The sequence below is a fragment of the Bison bison genome, unplaced genomic scaffold (genome assembly GCF_000754665.1).
Source record: "Bison bison bison isolate TAMUID 2011002044 unplaced genomic scaffold, Bison_UMD1.0 scf7180017864194, whole genome shotgun sequence".
NCBI classification, from domain to species: domain Eukaryota; kingdom Metazoa; phylum Chordata; class Mammalia; order Artiodactyla; family Bovidae; genus Bison; species Bison bison.
The window spans coordinates 1526060-1544934 of NW_011494766.1; the positions used below are offsets into that span (position 1 = coordinate 1526060).

The 18875-nt window shown below is 44.0% G+C and overlaps 1 protein-coding gene across 1 annotated transcript in view; it reads left to right on the forward strand.

The window, feature by feature from the left end:
- The window catches only part of ITPR1 (inositol 1,4,5-trisphosphate receptor, type 1), a 355741-nt gene that overhangs the window by 189882 nt on the left and 146984 nt on the right, over positions 1–18875 (forward strand). Inside the window, exons 31-35 of the mRNA XM_010844129.1 lie at positions 4630–4755; positions 7254–7454; positions 8959–9210; positions 11024–11149; positions 13669–13797. Coding sequence (XP_010842431.1) covers positions 4630–4755; positions 7254–7454; positions 8959–9210; positions 11024–11149; positions 13669–13797 — 834 coding nt within the window. The remainder of the gene's footprint in view (positions 1–4629; positions 4756–7253; positions 7455–8958; positions 9211–11023; positions 11150–13668; positions 13798–18875) is intronic.

Genomic DNA, 18875 nt, shown 5'->3' on the forward strand with positions numbered 1-18875 from the left:
TTAGAAGAGCTTGTGACATGGCCATCAATAACTCCCCCAGATCACATGTATGATTATGAAATCAGATTAGCGTAAGTGATCAATTATGAACCCCCCCCCCATCACAGGGACTGCAGTTTTCGACTTTCAGAGCAGGGGGATGAACTGGTGAGTTCAGGAGAGCCAGAGAAAGCTGTCTTCCCACATCAGAGATACTGGATCACCAAAGCTTAATAAGTATGTGCAGTACAGTTTCGTCTGCCTTGTTCCTCAGCCATGCAAGCTATAAATGCATGTGAGGACATAGGACTTGTCAACTCGAAGTCCTCGCTGTGTGCTGACAGCTGGTTAGGTTCGATCTGTTGGATTCTGCTCAGTCTAAGTCATCTTTTCTGTTGATAGAAATTAAGCTACATCTCTCATTTTTCGTGTTAGCATTTGGCATTGCTAGTGATGGGATGGAGGGAAGCAGGATAGCATAGACCTGACAGGGCACTTCTAAAAGCGTTCATTCGGGGCTTCCTTGGTGGCCCAGTGGTTAGGAGGACTCTTCTTTCACTCTAGGGAGCATCGGTTCAGTCTCTAGCTGGGAAATTAAGATCCTACATGCAGTGTAGTATGGCTAAAAAATAATAATAAATAAATACAAAGAATAACAGTGTCCAGTAGAACAAAATGAAAGCATTCATTCAAGCTTCTAAAACCCAGTGTGGCGTTCTTGGCGTTTCCACTTGATGGATGAGGGGACCGAGGCTGGGAAGTTTTAGAGTTGAGACTTAGGTGCTGGGCTGTTGAATTCCCCAGAGGCTCCCTAGTGAAGTCACCTGAAGGAGGTTCCCTGCCCACTGCTTGCCAGGTACCAGGCCCTGTGCTGAGGCTTTTACATTATTCTCTCATTTAATCCTCAGGACACCCAGAGGAGATAGGTGCCCCGTTCTAGATGAGAGGACTGAAGCCAGAGAGGTTTAGAAACTTGTCTGGAAGGCCCAGCTGCACGTAGCAGAGCCTGCTCAGCTCATCTGTGGGAGCCTGGGCCTTGGACGGCTCGCCTTCCACCCCACCTGCTCCTCACTTTCACCCGCTACCCTGCACCTTAGGAAGTTCCCTCCCGAGGCCGTCTCCTTAGTCACGGGGCCTGTGTGAATCTGATAGGTCAGGCTTTTCACCAGCTACAGATAAAAGTACAAGTTTAATCCCTTCAATAGATCAGGGGCTTCAGTAACCTGGAATTAATACAGATGGATGTGGCTGTCATCCAAACTTGGCCAATGTTTGGACTCAAACCAGCAAGTGGATTCGTCTCCGTCTGTGTGAAGAATGTCAGGAGAAAGGTTGCTGGCCTTGGCTTTGCCTCATAGTAACCTGTTTCCTTAATGAGACATTCATTCTCAGAGCAGTGTTGGAGGGATCTATAGGAACCAGATTCAGCTGGAATTGGTGACTCAAAGGCAGAACATTGTGTGTGTATACTTTGTCTGGTTTTTGGATGGATACAGCCATCCCATTGTGTAAGGACAGCGGAGGGACTCTTACGAACAGGTAAGTTCGTGTTATGTCTTTGTGAGCTCCTTGCCCTGTAAAAATCTGCTTTGAAGGGCAGAAGCTTTTAGGTAGCTTGTCTGCCAGCAGATTCCTTTAGTAGGTGAAGAAAGGGAAGAATGCACAGTGGTTCAGGGTTGCTGTGGTGTGTCTCTGTCCCAGACCCTCTGATTTCTTAGAGCTTAGAAACTTTGCCCCTCTCTCTGTAAATGAGAGACAAATCTAATACCTCCTTTGTTGTTCTGAGACTTGCTGTCAGCGTCCTCTTTAAACCTCCTGCTTTGTTCATCTGTCACCCTGGGAGTCTGGGTTCCTTCCATCAGTGTTCCTGGCAGAAGTGTTCTATTTTCTCACAAGGCTGTGGTCTAGATCAGAGTGGGCAGACTGCAGACATGGATCACCTCCAGCCTACCGCCTGTTTTTATATAGCGCTAGAGACAAGAATGGTTGCTACGTTTTGTTTTGTTTTCAATTTTAGCTTTATTTATTTTTAATTGAAGGATAACTGCTTTACAGTATTGCGTTGTTTTCTGCCAAACATCAAAATGAATCATCCATAGGTACACATATGTATGTTTTTGAATAGTTAAATTTTTAGGGGTTATATAGGTGTGTGCATAATGTCCTCTGTTTTGTTTTTTGACCCATAAAGCCCTGAAGTATATATCTGGACCTCTAAGAAAAAAGTTTGCTGACCTTAGTCTAGACCAGTAACAGCAGCTAACATTTAATGAGTCATTATGGTCTAAGCACTTGACATGAATTTTCTCATTTAATCTTCATAACCACAATAGGAAGCATGTCCTTTATCAGCTCCTTGTTACAGATGAGGAAACTGAAAGGTTAAGTTCCTTGCCCAAGGTCACACAGCTCAGAAGCTGTTCATCTGGCCTAAGGGCCATGCAGCCTGGTGTCAGGGCCTGCATTCCCAACTGCGGCACTCTGCCTCTGAAACGAGGGGATGTATGTGAGGTGACTGAGGAAGATGAAGTGGGCTCTGTGAATATGAGGGGTGATTTCCATTTGGGGAGGCTTCTCGTTTTGTTTTTACTCTTTTAAGTAGTGGCTTGTTTAGAACTGGGTAAAGTAGCAAGTAGTACGCTTACTCCTTGGAAGGAAAGTTATGACCAACCGAGACAGCATATTAAAAAGCAGAGACATTACTTTGCCAACAAAGTCCATCTAGTCAAGGCTATGGTATTTCCAGTAGTCATGCATGGATGTGAGAGTTGGACTATAAAGAAAGCTGAGTGCCGAAGAATCGATGCTTTTGAACTGTGGTGTTGGAGAAGACTGTTGAGAGCGCCTTGGACCACAAGGAGATCCAACCAGTCCATCCTAAAGGAGATCAGTCCTGGGTGTTCATTGGAAGGACTGATGCTGAAGCTCAAACTCCAATACTTTGGCCACCTGATGCGAAGATCTGACTCATTTGAAAAGACCCTGATGCTGGGAAAGATTGAGGGTGGGAGGAGAAGGGGATGACAGAGGATGAGATGGTTGGATGGCATCACCGACTCAATGGACAAGAGTTTGGGTAAACTCCAGGAGGATGGACAGGGAGGCCTGGCATGCTGGGAGTTGGTGATGGACAGGGAGGCCTGGCGTGCTGGGAGTTGGTGATGGACAGGGAGGCCTGGCGTGCTGCAGGCCATGGGGTCACAAAGAGACAGACACGACTGAGCGACTGAACTGAAAGTAGCAAGAGGTTTCTTTGTTTTTAAATGTCTATCTATTTGGTTGCACTGGGTCTTAAGTACAGCATGTGGGATCTTCAATCTTCGTAGCAGCATGCGGGTTCTTTAGTTGCTGCATGTGGGATCTAGTTCCCTGACCAGGGTCACACCTGGGCCCCCTGCATTGGGACCTTCGAGTTTTAGCTGTTGGACCCCCAGGGAAGTCCCAGGAGGTTCTATATAATTGTCCTGTCATGGGCCTCTTTGTCGTTCAGTTGCTCAGTCCTGTCTGACTCTTTGCGACTCCATGAACTGTAGCACACCAGGCTTCCCTGTCCATCAGCATTTCCCAGAGGTTGCTCAAACTCATGTCTGTTGAGTCAGTGATGCCATCCTATCATCTGGTTCTCTGTCTCCTCTCGCCTTCAGTCTTTCCCAGCATTAGGATCTTTTCCATTGAGTCAGTTCTTCGCATCAAGTGGCCAAAGTATTGGAGCTTCAGTTTCAGTATCAGTCCTTCCAATGAGTATTCAGGGTTGATTTCCTTTAGGATTAACATAGGCATCTAACTCTTTACAAACATTGAGTGTATTTTTTTGAAGTGTAGTTGATTTACAATATTAGTTTCAGGTGTACAGCAAAAGGATTTGGTATCTTTACAGATTATATTGCATTAAAAGTTATTGCAAGATGATAGCTATACTTGCCCATGCTGTAAAGTGTATCCTGGTTGCTTACTGAGTATGTGTTTTTGATATATGACATGAGAATCTGCTAATCAGCCATGGGAAATGCCTGAGACATACATTATCCTGACTGTGTAAGTAGGAAAGCTAAGTCTTAGGTTAAATCATATGTCAGGTGATGGGGAAAGGAGTCAAGACGGGTACATCTGCCCAATTTAGAATCTAGAGTTCCACTTTGCTGTGTTAACTGCTGCCAGCATTTAGGGTGTCCATAGGTTAAGGCAACTTGAAAATGTGTGCCTGAGAGCTGGGAGATGTGCTTATAGCCAGTGATGAAGTTGGCCCCTGCTCTGCTGTCCATCCGTATTTTCAGAAGTAGGGGGTTTAGAAATTTCAGCAGTTGCTGGACAGTGGGATCTCAGAGAGTTCCTATTAGCTTTCATTCTCTATGTCCTTTTTCCGTGATAAAATCATTTCATTTGATTGCCCAAGGCTAGTGGGAGAGAATTCACTTTCCTCCATGAAGCATAGACAAATTTCTGATTTCTCTGCAAGAGTCAGAGGTGCAGCACCCCCCAATGTTTTTATACAGCCAGCCCCTTGAAGCACCCCCAGAGCCCCACATGAGTTGAGGGGATGGGGGCATCATGGAATCCTGGCCTAGAGATCGCTGCTTTCTCTATCTGACCTCTTGCCAAAGGCCTAGCCGGGGTCTTCGACCTGTTTTTCATCTGTCTTCTCCCTCACAGGCTGAAGACACCAAGATGCAGGAGATAATGAGGCTGGCTCATGAGTTTCTTCAGAATTTCTGTGCCGGCAACCAGCAGAATCAGGCTCTGCTCCACAAACATATAAACCTGTTTCTAAACCCAGGGGTAAGACTGGAGGCCTGTCTGGGACTCTGTGCTGGGAGGAGGACCGCGGGGGGTGGAAGCAGGAAGAGAAGAGAACAGCTTGTTCTTTTGCTGTTGTGGCCGCTGGGACTTGTTATGATGCAACCTTCATTCTGATGGGGAACATTTTGATCAGCTCTCAGGAGGACGTAAATACTTTATGGGAAAAAAAGGTAGAAGGAGGGAGGAAGCGGTGGTAGATGCAAGATAAATGTATTTTCTCTTAGTAGCATTCCTCATTACATCAAACTCCAGCTGTAGCAAAGTACCAATTCTCACTGTCCAGCCACATCCTCCTGAGGTCGTGCATCAAGTTTTCTATGTTTACACAAAACATAATGTGTCCATGTAAAACATAATTGTGTTACATTTTAATTACATATGTTTTTAATATGTTACATACGTGTTATGCTTTTTTTATAGGAAAATGGTGGTACACTGTACACATTGTTTTTGTATTTTGCCTTTTTCACTTACACATCTTGGGTATCTTTGTAAGTCAGAGATATATAAATTTTTCTCATTGATTTTCATGGCTAAATACTTCCCCGGTGGCTCCGCAGTAAAAGAATCTGCCTGCAGTGCAGGAGATACGGGTTTGATCCCTGTGTTGGGAAGATCCCCTAAAGGAGGAAATGGTAATCCACTCCGGTATTCTTGCCTGGAGAATCCCATGGACAGAGGAGCCTGGTGGGCTACAGCCCATGGGGTCACAAAGAGTTGGACACGACTGAAGCAACTGAGCGCACATGGGCAGAATGGCTGTAACTTTTTTGAAACCATTTCCTTATTAATGGACAGTTCAGCAGTGTCTGATTTTTGGCTCATGAGCAGTACTGCAAAGGACAGCCTTGTACATTAACACACACTCACATGCACACACACAAACACACCTAAGTACTCATCCATACTGCTGGAGCTTTCCAGAAAAAGAACTGCTGCATTGTAGAGTCATCTTCCATCCTTTTCATGTTAATGAAAAGGCAAAAGATGAAAAGGTTAAAGCCCCTTACCTCACACCAGTCATTAAACCTAATAACTCTGAAAGTCTGGATAAAAAGTAGAAAATGAAGCTTCTGAAGGAAAACATGAAAATATCCTCATGACCTTATGGAAGGGAACTTTTCTCACAATGAATGCAAAGAGCACTAGTCATGCAGGAAAATATCAATAAATCAGACTTTAAAAAAAAATCAATGCAGAACTTCCCTGGTGGTCCAGTGGTTAAGCCTTCGCCTTCCAGTGCAGGGGGTGTGGGTTTGGTCCCTGGTCAGGAAGCTGTGATCCCATCCACATGCCTCTTGGCCAAAAAACCAATAGATGAACAACAGACACAAAATTGTAACAAATTCGATACAGACTTTTTAAATGGTCCAAGACAAAAAAATCTTTAAAAAAAAATCAAGAACTTCTATTTGTCAAATGACACTGTAAAGAGTAAGCGAAGACAAGCCCCAGTGAGAGAAAACACTCAGTGTTCAAGTCCAGGAGCAACTTCACTCCCAGTAGAAGCAACAAACTCCAGAAGGTCCGTGAGGAAGATCACAGCCCACTCTTTCAAATGAGCTAAAAACTTTAAAATGGGACGCTCTGCCGTAGAGATTATCCAAATGGCCAACAGCTATCACAAAGCCCTCAACATGGTTCAGCATCAGAGAAATGAAAATTGAGGAAGTTATTTACAACAAATTATGAAATTAAAAAACTGACACTACTCAGTATTGGCAACACTATGGAGTAGCTGTAATGTAGAATGTAAATTGTTAATTTGTTTCAAAGCTGTTTGGGAGTATCTTCCAAAGCCAAATGTATTTGAACTCTGCAACCCAACATTATTCCTGGGTATAAAGCCAACAGAAATGCATACATTTCATTTATCAGAAGACATTTAGAAGAATGTTCAGAGGGACCCTGTTCATCACACATGTCATAAGAATTGTGTCACTCCTTACGCTTAAGACCGGTGGTGGTGGTGGGGATTTAATTGCTAAGTCACTCCCCCGAATGCCCATCAACAGATAAATGCACGTGGTATATTCATGCGACGGAATGTGTGTAGCAGTGATAGTCAACAAGCTAGTAACACATACAACACGGATGACACGATTGCAATTTGAACAAAAGGCAGGTAGAAGAGGATGCTTGAGGTTCAAGACTGGGCAAAACTAATCTGTGGTTGTGGAAGCCAAAATAATTGTTAAACTTGGAGAGAGCGGGCCATAAAGGGGTCTATTTTGTTTCTTGGTCTGGGTGCTGAGCTTCCCTCTGAAATTCATTCAGCAGAAAACTAATGATGTGTTTACTGTCCTGTGGTTTTATTACACATGATTGAAAAAGCTGAGTTAACAGGAAACCCTACAGAAGCGAGGATGGAGAAAGATGCTCTCGCGGGGCTGAATGCCCCTGCCTGTGTTGGGATAGACTCTTTCTCGCCTCGCCCTTCCTTTGATCCTGTCTCTGTGCCCTTGCTCTCGCGTCAGATCCTGGAAGCCGTCACGATGCAGCACATCTTCATGAACAACTTCCAACTGTGCAGCGAGATCAACGAGCGGGTCGTCCAGCACTTTGTTCACTGCATCGAGACTCACGGTCGAAATGTCCAGTACATTAAGTTCCTGCAGACGATTGTCAAGGCTGAAGGGAAATTCATCAAGAAGTGCCAAGACATGGTCATGGCCGAGGTGACAGCTATGTATTTCTAAATACCTTCATCCGATGTTCTCAGGGACTTACAAATTATTTAATTTTATTTGTATAACCTGGCACCGTGTCCAGGGGCCATTAAAAAAAAAAATAATGTATGTGTGTGCACGCACAAGTGTGTGTGATCTTGTGTGTGTGAGCTTAAACTGTAGAAACAGCCAAGAATCCAATCTACTTTTTCATAGCAATAAATCTATTTTAAGGATCGTTGGCTAGAATTCTTCTGAGAGAGTAAAACAGCCCAAGAAAATTGAACCAAAATACATTGAATTGAGGTTAAATGTGGATAGAATCCTTTGAGCCAAAGAAGTTCTTCTTGTGAATTCTATAACTTAAAAAAATTATCCACCTAATTAACTAGCTGGCAATATTGTTGGTTGATGCTTTACGAGAAGCTGGTCAGTAGAATCGGGGCAAAGTTCCCCTTGGGTCTCTGTCAGACGTCAGTGCCCATGGATGCCGTCTGTCCCAGGAGGGTCCTCTGTCACCCTCGGGACTTCAGCTTCTGTAGGTGCTTGCTGTCATCTTTCCATCTTTAAAAAATAAATGGAATCTCAAGTAAATCCAGCTAACACCTGGAGTTGTGGTCTTATCTACATATATGAGTTCAGTGAAAGATGGTATAGTGTCGTTAAAAGTGTTGGCTTGACCTGGGATACACATGTCTTCTGGTCCATGTCCCAGGCTGCGTGATTCAGGATTGAGAAACTCACAGGCTAGTTAAATGAGATAAAGATGACAGTGATAGCTACCATTTATTGGAATGGCTGCTCCAGTTGGTATTGTAAGCTACTGTGGGAACATTCTCAGAGTTCATAAAGGTTAGCTGTTATTAAGTGAATAATATTGACCGTATTTATTTTGACTTCTGTGTCAGCCCTTTTTGGATCTTTCATATTTCATGCAGTGCTGAACAATTTCAACACTTAATTCTTAAGTAGATTAATGAGAACCCCCAGTCCCCAGCAGACAAGTTTTATGAATAGGAATGCCTTGACTCTTTGAGTGCTGAAAGGAAGGTGTATCTTACTTAGAATTGGATTATTTGTGATTGTGAAGAAATAAGGCAGTGTATGAAAGAGCTGTAACAAAAATACAAAGCGTGAAAGGAGATGGGAACATTTTTAAAAAGAAAAAAAAAATCATAGCCCAATAATTAGGGGAAATACAAGGGCAGGCTTGAAATCTACATTTTGCTTGATACGTGAATGCTGGTATGTAGACTTTCTCTTCCCCTAATAATGTTTAGGACTGCTGTGATATTTTTATATCTGAATGAAAATGCTGCTGCTGAATTTTTTAGTTGTTTAGTAATAAAAATGAATGAAGTGTAGATGAGTTCAGTAATATAAATGCAGCTGGATTTGGAAGGTAAATGCTGACAGAAACTCTCTTTCTGTGTGAATAGATTTCTTTTTTAATGCTTCCCCCATCCCAGCAAGCTTGTGCTATAAACAAGTCTCGCTCTCTCACTGATCACAGCTGGTTAATTCAGGAGAGGATGTCCTCGTGTTCTACAACGACAGAGCCTCTTTCCAGACCCTGATTCAGATGATGAGGTCTGAGCGGGACCGGATGGACGAGAACAGCCCCCTCATGTACCACATCCATCTGGTGGAGCTCTTGGCCGTGTGCACGGAGGGCAAGAACGTCTACACGGAGATCAAATGCAACTCCCTGCTCCCGCTGGATGACATTGTCCGCGTGGTGACCCACGAGGACTGCATCCCCGAGGTGAGCGACTGTGTCCCCAGGGTGGGTGGGCTCTGACTCTCCACATGGTGTGGGGCGGGGGGGTGCGGCTGGATGGGAGCTGACCCAGGTGGGACCTCACAGCTTTGACACCCACGGCTCACTTAGCTGTGAGACTTCCAGTGGCCAAAACAGCATCCTCTTGAGCCTTGATTTTGTGTGAGAGGGATGACAGGGGAAGTAAATCTTTCTTTTTGTCTCCTTGAGAAAGAACAGGAAACTGCTGCAGTCATTTCACCTGTTGAAACAGGAGCGTTGAGCTGAACGGACCTCTCAGAAATGAGATGAACGGTGGCTAGGGAGACAGTTCACACCAGTGTAAAACTTAATAGGTTTATTCTTTAAAACAAAAACTTGCGATGCAAAAATCATGAATGACAGCTTTAAAATATTCAGGAACAGCAGGTAACCAGTAAGAAATGGAAAGTAATCTACAGTTTTACCACCCATAATAAATACCTGTTAGGTTTTTAGTAAATCCTTTCAGCTTTTGTTTTCCCTATTCATATACATTAACTAGTAACAAAAAAAAATGGATCATGCAATATATATTTTTGTTCATGTTTTAAAATATGTAGTATTAGTTTATATTATTAGTATATATACATATGCATTTATATGTGTGTGTGTGTGTGTGTGGAGAGAGAGAGAGAGAGAGAGAGCGAGCGTGCGCATATTTTCAGCTTCCTTGGTAGCTCAGGTGGTAAAGAACCAGCCTGCAATGCAGGAGACCGCGGTTCGATTCCTGGGTTGGGAAGATCCCCTGGAGAAGGGAGAGGCTCCCCACTCCAGTGTTCTTGGGCTTCCCTGGTAGCTCAGATGGTAAAAAATCCACCTGCAATGCAGGAGACCTGGGTCCAATCTCTGGGTTTGGAAAGATCCCCTGGAGAATGGCATGGGAACCCACCTCAGTATTCTTGCCTGGAGAACCCCATGGACAGAGGAGCCTGATGGCTACAGTTTATGGGGTTGCAACAAATCAGACGCAACTGAGCACAGCACAGCATAGATTATGTAGTATATATTAAATATATACTGTTTTTAGACTACTTTTTGGAAAAGTTATTGCATTTTGGCAGGGTGAACACTTAGAAGTGCTGTGTCATGCAAGGTGCATTTCTTTTGACTTGACAGTGTGAAGTGCCTTCCAGCAGTTTGACCTCAGCGGCCCCACACCACAGAGCTCTTATCACTCCAAATCCTGACAGCTCTTATTGTTGTTATGCCCTTTATTATTTATTATTTTTCAGTCTGGAGGCTGTATAGTGATACCTCATAGTGGTTTTAATTTCTGTCTTCTTGATTACTAAATGAGATTCAGCCCCTTTCCATATATTGTTTTTGATATTTACTATTCCTTTAAGTAAATATCAGATCACATTTTTTGCCCCTTTTTTCCATCTTACACGCAGAGATCTGTAAGAATTCCTTGTGGAGATATGCATTGCAAATAGCTTCTCTCCAGTTGTGTCATTTAACTCTTGTAACAGAGCCATTTCATGAGTAGAAATTCTTAACTTTAATGTAGTCAAACCTGGCCCTCTTCTGTGGTCCCAGTGTTCTGTTGCATTCTTCACCTGGAAGTCAGGAACATCTTCTCTTCCAAAAGCTTTGTTTTCAGATGTCGTCTTGGTGAATTTTGACCATCAGAAAGCCATAGAGATTCAGTGGCCAAGAGAAAATGGAATGGCCATCTTGGTCTGTCCTTGTCATTGTTAATTTGAGGGAACTAGTCAGTCCCACATGTCCTATGAATAAGTTGATTTTTACAGAAAAATCTGTTTCTCTTTTTCAGGTTAAAATTGCCTACATTAACTTCCTGAATCACTGCTATGTGGATACGGAAGTGGAAATGAAGGAGATTTATACCAGCAATCACATGTGGAAATTGTTTGAGAATTTCCTCGTCGACATCTGCAGGGTAAGGCTTTCTGGAACTACGGAGACAGGGGAAGGGGTCTGTGTGGGTCTGCGTCTCCCTGTGCAGACGTAGGGATGACAGTCACGTCATTGCAACTTGCTAGTTGGTGGCACAAGGAGATACCTGGCTCTTTTACTGCGTCTTATTTCTTTTGATCTTTTACTCCTAGCTTGAGAATAGATTTTATTCATCAAGCTTCAGGGAGGGTAGGTTATTTCGGTTTTCATTTCATCCTTTATGGATTGATTTGGGAATGATAATCTGGGACATATTAAAATCAGATATATAAAGTTTTGTCTTTTTTGACAATGAGTCTCTCCTCGAAGGACACCTTCCTGAGTGTGAGCATTTATCTCCTAAGATCTGGTGTCAAGGATCCTTCAAATCACATCACTTTCCCACCTATTGCTTTCCTGACCCAGCCTTCGGGATGGCTTCAGTAGTCTTGATTTGGTTTTGCAGTGACCTTAATACATGTTTGAAAGCCATGGGACTATACCCTCACAAGACACATCATGGATTTAATAGGAGTTGTGTGGTGGTCAGGTTGGGGGAAAGTAACTCAGTCCTTCACAGAACAGTTGTGAAATGAATCCCAATTTCAGAAACATTGTGATGCTAAAAAGGAAAAAAAAAAGTGCATGGTAGAATCATAGAATGTGGCATTTTCTCCTGACTGTACCATTACCAGTATAAATACAAGGAACCTACAAGAACTTAATTTCCTTCTAATCAGGACTGTGTTTAATAATACCCTAGTGTTGGCATCACAGATATATATTGTTGTTCAGCAGCCCAGTCATGTCCGACTGTTTGCGACTCCATGGACTGCAGCACGCTGGGCCTCCCTGTCCCTCAGCATCTCCCGAAGTTTGCCCAAGTTCATATCCATTGCATCAGTGATGCCATCCAGGCATCTCATCCTCTGACACCCTCTTCTCTTCTGCCCTTGATCTTTCCCAGCATTAGGGACTTTTCCAGTGAGTTGGCAGATCGCATCAAGTAACCAAAATACTGGAGCTTCAGCTTCAGCATCAGTCCTTCCAATGAGTATTCAGGGTTGATATACATATATATATATAATTTAAATATGTATATATTTTCATCTCAAGCTCTTCCTCGTCTTTTAATCCCATAAATCTAGGGGTTTGGCTTGAAATGGAAATCCTGCTTTGATTCTTTAAATCAGGACTCAACAAAGTTTTCTGTGAAGCCCCAGATAGTAAACATGTTTGGCTTTGTGGGCCGTGTGGTCTCTGTCACAGCTACTCAGCTCTGCTCTGGTAGCGTGAGAGTGACCACAGTAGTACGTAAACAGATGGGCATGGCTGGGTTCCAGTAAAACTTCATTTATAGAAACAGCCACCAGCCCTTAACTTGGCTTATCCCTGCCATAAGTTGTTAAAAAATGCTTTAAAATTCATTGCTGACTTCACTTTTGAATGTGTCTACCCACTGCTCATCACTGGACTTAGAACATGACAGTTAATAAAATTTGATGGTTTTACCCTTCATAATTTTCAAAATTATATATCTAATTTTATATCTCCAATTAGAGGGCTAATGAGTTTGGTAATAAAATGGGTGTTAAATATTTGGGGAGAATTCCCCGGTAGTCCAGTGGTTAGAGTTCTCGCTGTCACTGCCAGGGGCCCAGGCTCAGTCCTTGGTTGGGGAAGTGAAATCCCACAAGCTGCGTGTTGTAGTCAAAAAAAAAAAAAAAATTGAATTTCTTGAACCTGTTCTTCTAAATGTGTAATTGTATTCTAACAGCAAAATTATCTAAAGTCCAGGTGAAACCTGAAGTCTCCCTTCACCCCCAAACTTACACAGACAGTTACTCTGAGTCACAGCCCACTCTTTTCAGCAGTCCTGTGGCTCAGTAGAGTTTTCACTGAATGGAAAGGAGTGTTGTAGGTTTGGAGAATATCATGCCCAGTGGACTCAGTGGTAATGCTTGATTAAGTATCTTGATGATATGCATTAGTTACGTATGACCTAGAGAAGAATGACTTAAACAGTTTACTTTTAGGGTACCTAAAGGCAACGGTAGGTATTAAGCCTATAATGCATTTGGGGGCTTTAGACTGGCCACAAGTTGGTAGGAATTAGGAAGTGATGGCCTTGTAGGTCCCATGCCAACTTTAATGTTTTATAATTCTTCACCATGATATCCAAGCTCATCTGTTTCTCTTTTACCATGATTCTTTTTTTTTTTTTTTTAATCATTGTTCTCTTTTATTTATTCATTTGTTTTTATTTTTTGGTTGCACCACACATGGCATGCTGAATCTTACAGGGATCAAACCCATGCCCCCTGCATTGGAACCATGGAGTCTTAACCCCTGGGCCACCAGGGAAGTCCCTAATTGTTCTCTCTTAGGAGGAGGAATACTGACTTGCAGGCTTTTGCCTTTCCTTTGTTAAGGGTAATTAGCAGAAATAGTCATCGATTTCTTAATTTTACAAGGAACTTGCGGGGTTTGGTATAAGGTCTAAAGCGTTGACTTGTCCTCCAGGCCTGTAACAACACGAGCGACAGGAAACACGCAGACTCGATTCTGGAGAAGTACGTCACCGAAATCGTCATGAGCATCGTCACCACGTTCTTCAGTTCTCCCTTCTCAGACCAGAGTACAACTCTGCAGGTAAGAAGTACGAACAGAGATGCAGGTAACTCCCAGGAGATCCTCAGCAGACGGACTTGGTGCTGATTCTGGAGTGAGCGGCTGCGGATAAGCCAGCCCTCCGTGAAGCATTAATAACAGATGCTTCTCTCTTCGTGGAGGATGGTTTTTACAGGAATTGGGTGGATAATGAAGTAGCTGAGAATGTTTTTCTGTATCAGATGGTTCTATGGCTATTGATTTTTTTTTCCTGAAAATGCCTTCTTTTTCCCCCCTCTTTAATCTTGTTGATTCCTTACCTCTAACCTTAGAAAGACAAGCAGCTTTCAAATGAGTGGTAGCATGTTAACACTTTTTAAGAAAATTAAGTATTTTTTTTTCTTTTGGCAACACTGGGTCTGTGTTGTTACACATGGGCTTTCTTTAGTTGCCGTGCTCGGGCTTTTCATGGTGAGGGGGCTTCAGTAGGTGCGTGCGTGGGCTCAGTGGGTACGGCTCCTGGGCTCTAGGGCACAGGCTCAGTAGTTGTGGTGCACAGGCTTAGTGACTGTGTGGCACGAGGGATCTTTGCAGACCTGGGATGGAACCCATATCCCCTGCATCGGCAGGCAGGTTCTTCACCACTGGACCAGTAGGAAAGTCCAACACTTAATAAAACATGTCTGGGAGTCTCCATTATAAGCCCACATGTGTGCCTACAGTTCATCAGAAGGGGTTACATGGCCAGCAGGAATGAAACGTCCTTGAGCCTTGATACTGTGGCTACCACCTCCCACCAGCCCCAGCATGTGCTGATCACTGGTGCCCCCTGGAGTTGTGCAGCAGCCCTGCAGGCTGATGGTCAGTGTACTTAGGAGTTTCAAACATGTGAATCCCTGGACCTGGGAGATGTTTTCATTATTCTTGGAAAAGTCGCTCTTCTTTCTGTAACTGAGGTCTGGGTCATTGGCCGTGGGAGTCTTCCGGCGGGTCCGTGTACACAGCCTGCAGGATGAAAACAGGACTTGGTCTCCAGTGGCCAGAAGAGCAGCAGTAACCATCCTTGTCATGCATATAGATGGAGGGTGTCCTGGGGTTGATGCGTGGCCCAGGTTGGTTGAATTGTAGACAGATAACCTTAATTAAGGTAAATTGTCCAAGAGGAGAGTGATTCATGGTCAGTATGATATCACTGGAACATTTATTAGAAACCGCTATTCTGTTACTCATGCAGAGGAGTTCATATTAACTTAGTACTCGTGGTATTATCCCCATTTTTCAGGTGAACAAATTGAGGCTCAGGGGATTAAATTACCATCCTTAACCATGGTCACCACTGCTAATTGCAGAACCATGATTTCAACCCAGATCTGTCTGACTCTAAAACTTGAATTCTGGAATTTTTAGTGAGATGTGTTTTGTTAGGAATTGTTGGTAACCTGCTATTTAATTTAGCTTCTTTGCTAGCCTTCGGTTATCTCTAAAGTGTCATTAAGTAAGAATGCCACCTTTAGAATACCTGTGGATGGTTTTTGTGTCATTGGGGAATAAGAACTTGCTAGATCCCAAGCACATGAGTTGTTAGAGCCCAAAATGTGCACCTTACCAAGAGCCATTCTACTCAGAGCCAACTGCTTTGGTTAATCAGGATGAACTTGCTTCTCTTGTAATTAAAAGTGACCATTGCTGTGAGGCAATTCCCATTCTCCTAGAGACTGTGAAACAGTGTTGCAAAAGCAAATGTCAAGCTCAGCCAGTCAAAGTAATTGGAAACCATTGAAACTCCAGTACTTTGGCCACCTCATGCAAAGAGTTGACTCATTGGAAAAGACCCTGATGCTGGGAGGGATTGGGGGCAGGAGGAGAAGGGGACAACAGAGGATGAGATGGCTGGATGGCATCACCGACTCAATGCACATGAGTTTGGGTGAACTTCGGGAGTTGGTGACGGACAGGGAGGCCTGGCGTGCTGCAGTTCATGGGGCCGCGAAGAGTCGGACACGACTGAGCGACTGAACTGAACTGAGACAGGAATTTGTGTTTAGTGTGTTTGGTCTTGGTCCCCGTTCTCTCCTTCCATTGCCTTTGCTCTGAAACCACGTTTAACCCAATTATTAGGCAGTGGGGGCCAGAGAAATCAACTTCAACCTTTCACGTCCGGAGCAAGGCCCCGGTTATCCAAGTATAATTAAAATACATAGTCCAAGCTGGATTTCTAGAATAATTATTTTGAAGCAATACTGTTTCCAAAGCTGTCCTTACCTGTCTTATTTGCTGAAAAGCCTGTGTCTTGTTTCCTTAGCTAGATTTGTACCTTCATCCTTCCTTCCTCCCATCTTTTGTATCTTCCCTTCCTTTCTTTAGCCTGTGTTTCTGGGGGAGGAAAATGGTGGACTTGGAGTTTTGTTGCATTTAAGGCACCAGTGAAATGCCCAAGGGGCGGCTAGAAATGTGGGTTCTGGGAGGAACAACAGAACTTTGAAGCCTTTTGGAGCTTCCCGGGTGGCACTGCAGTAAAGAATGTACCTGCCAATGCAGTAGACGTGAGTTCCATCTCTGTTCTGGGAAGATCCCGCATGCCGCGGAGCGACTAAGCCTCACACCATAACTGCTGAGCTTGGGAGCTGCAGCTGTGAAGCCCGTACACCCTGGAGCCTGCGCTCTGCAACAAGAGAAGCCACCACAATGAGAAACCTGTGCAACACGCCTAGAGAGCAACCCCACCTGCTGCAGCTAGAGAAAGCTCGGGCAGTGACAGGAAACCAGCACAGCCATAAATAAGTAAAGTTTTTTTGTTTTTTTTTAAATCTTTGGAGGCTTTTAAAGCAGGACAGATTTGGGTTCCAGTCCTTCCCAGTTCTGTGAACTTGGGGAGATCTCAGAGCTTCAGAACCCTTTTCTTACATGTTAAATAGGGTTATAGTATGACTGGGATGATGACCCAGTGTGACCTGCGGATGACTGGGAGAATTAATGTTTATGAATAGCTAGCACAATGCCTGGTACACAGGAGTTGCTTAACAACTGGCAGCTGGTACTGTGTCCTGCTAGACTGCAAGCTACAAGGGAGTGGGGTGAGGGGGGCAGAGACGTGTCTCAGATGCTGTTCTATCCTGAGCACCATGCCTGGCCCCTGGGAGGTGCTCATTTGATGAGTGAGCAAATGAATTGCGTAGACTCAGGAGAAGGGAACTCTGAAGTCCAAGTATAAATGCTTGCTGGTGCACGTCTTGGCAGGAAAAAGAAGAGGTAGACTAGAAAGGACCTGGGCAGAGCACAGATAATTAAGGACAAATTATACAACAGGCCAGAGTGAGATTAAGGGGTTATCTTGCCCTCAGGGTGGAATTCATGAGCAAAACAGAGCCTTGAGAACTAAACAGGGGAGAATCTCAGGCAGAAAGTGCTGGGCAGCCATGTTCATCAGCCCAAGAGGTTGCGTGAGCTGGTGCCCCCAGATTGGCCATTAGAATAGGAAATTAGGAATCAGTTGCTCTGGCTGATTGACTCATCTTTTGTTTATTCAAGTGCCAGATGGGAACAGAGCAGATGCTCAATAAATGTTGGCTCAATTGAATTCATTTAGTTGAAGGATTCTTCTTCCTTTAAGTTAGGCCATTGAGTCCCCGTCTCACACTCCATCAGAGGGGACCAAGAACTACAGGTCCGAGGCGGCCTCATCAGCTGGAACATCCTCCCAGCTCCCTCAGCCCAAGCACGGTCCAGCCTTGGGACCCAAGCCTGCTCAGGCTCGAGGGATGTGACACCAGCCCGGCTCACTGAGGTTTGATGGGTTCAGAGTAGGACTTATTTTCATTGATTTTTATTGTTTCTGTTGTAGTACAGTTGGTACGCTGTGTTGCGTGTGTTTGAGTTCTGCAGCAACTTGATTCACTTACACTCTTAGCTCTTCTTTTTCGGATTCTTCTCCCACGTAGGTTATTACAGTGCTGAGTAGAGTTCCCTGTGCTTCCAGCAGGTCCACCTTGACCATCAATTTTATGAATATCATTGTGTTTATGTTAATCCCAACCTCCTAATTTCTCCTTACCCCTTGCCCAGCTTCCCCCTCATTAACTCTAAGTTTCCTGTCTGTGAGTCTCGTTTTGATTTGAACATTGGTTCACTGTGATCAGTTTTGAAATGTGATGTATAAGTGACACCTGATGTTTGTCTTGCTCTGTCTGACTTACTGGACCTGGTGTGATCATCTCACAGTCCATTCTTGTTGCTGCAAATGGCGTGATTTTCTCCTGTTTCCTGCTGAGTCTTAATCCATTGGGTACGTGTAGCATATCCTCATCCATTCATCTGTGGGTGGTCATTTCTGTGTGCCCATGCCTTGGCTATTGTAAATAGTGCCACAAACATTGTTGGGGTGCTTGTGTCTTTTGGAAGGATGGTTTTCTCTGAAGACATGCCCACCCAGGAGTGAAATCTTGGAATCTCATGGGAGCCGTATTTTTTTTTTTGAAGGGATTTCTATACTGTTCCCCATAGTGATTGTTCCCATTATATATTTCCACCAACAGCGTAGTAAGTTCCCTTTTCTTCAGGCCCTCTCTAGCATTTATTCTGTGTAGACTTTTTAATGACTATTGCTTGGGAATAACCTCCTCATCGTTTTGATTTGCATTTGACTACAAGGAAATCCAACCAGTCCATTCTGAAGGAGATCAGCCCTGGGATTTCTTTGGAAGGAATGATGCTAAAGCTGAAACTCCAGTACTTTGGCCACCTCACGTGAAGACTTTACTCATTGGAAAACACTCTGATGCTGGGAGGGATTAGGGTCAGGAGGAGAAGGGGACGACAGAGGATGAGATGGCTGGATGGCATCACTGACTCAATGGACGTGAGTCTGAGTGAACTCCAGGAATTGGTGATAGACAGGGAGGCCTGGCGTGCTGCAATTCATGGGGTTGCAAAGAGTTGGACACGAATGAGCGACTGAACTGAACGGAACTGAATCATTAGGGTGGTGTCATCTGCATATCTTAGGTTATTGATATTTCTCCCGGTAATCTTGATTCCAGCTTGTGCTTCTTCCAGCCCAGCGTTTCTCATGATGTACTCTGCATAGAAGTTAAATAAGCAGGGTGACAATATACAGCCTTGAT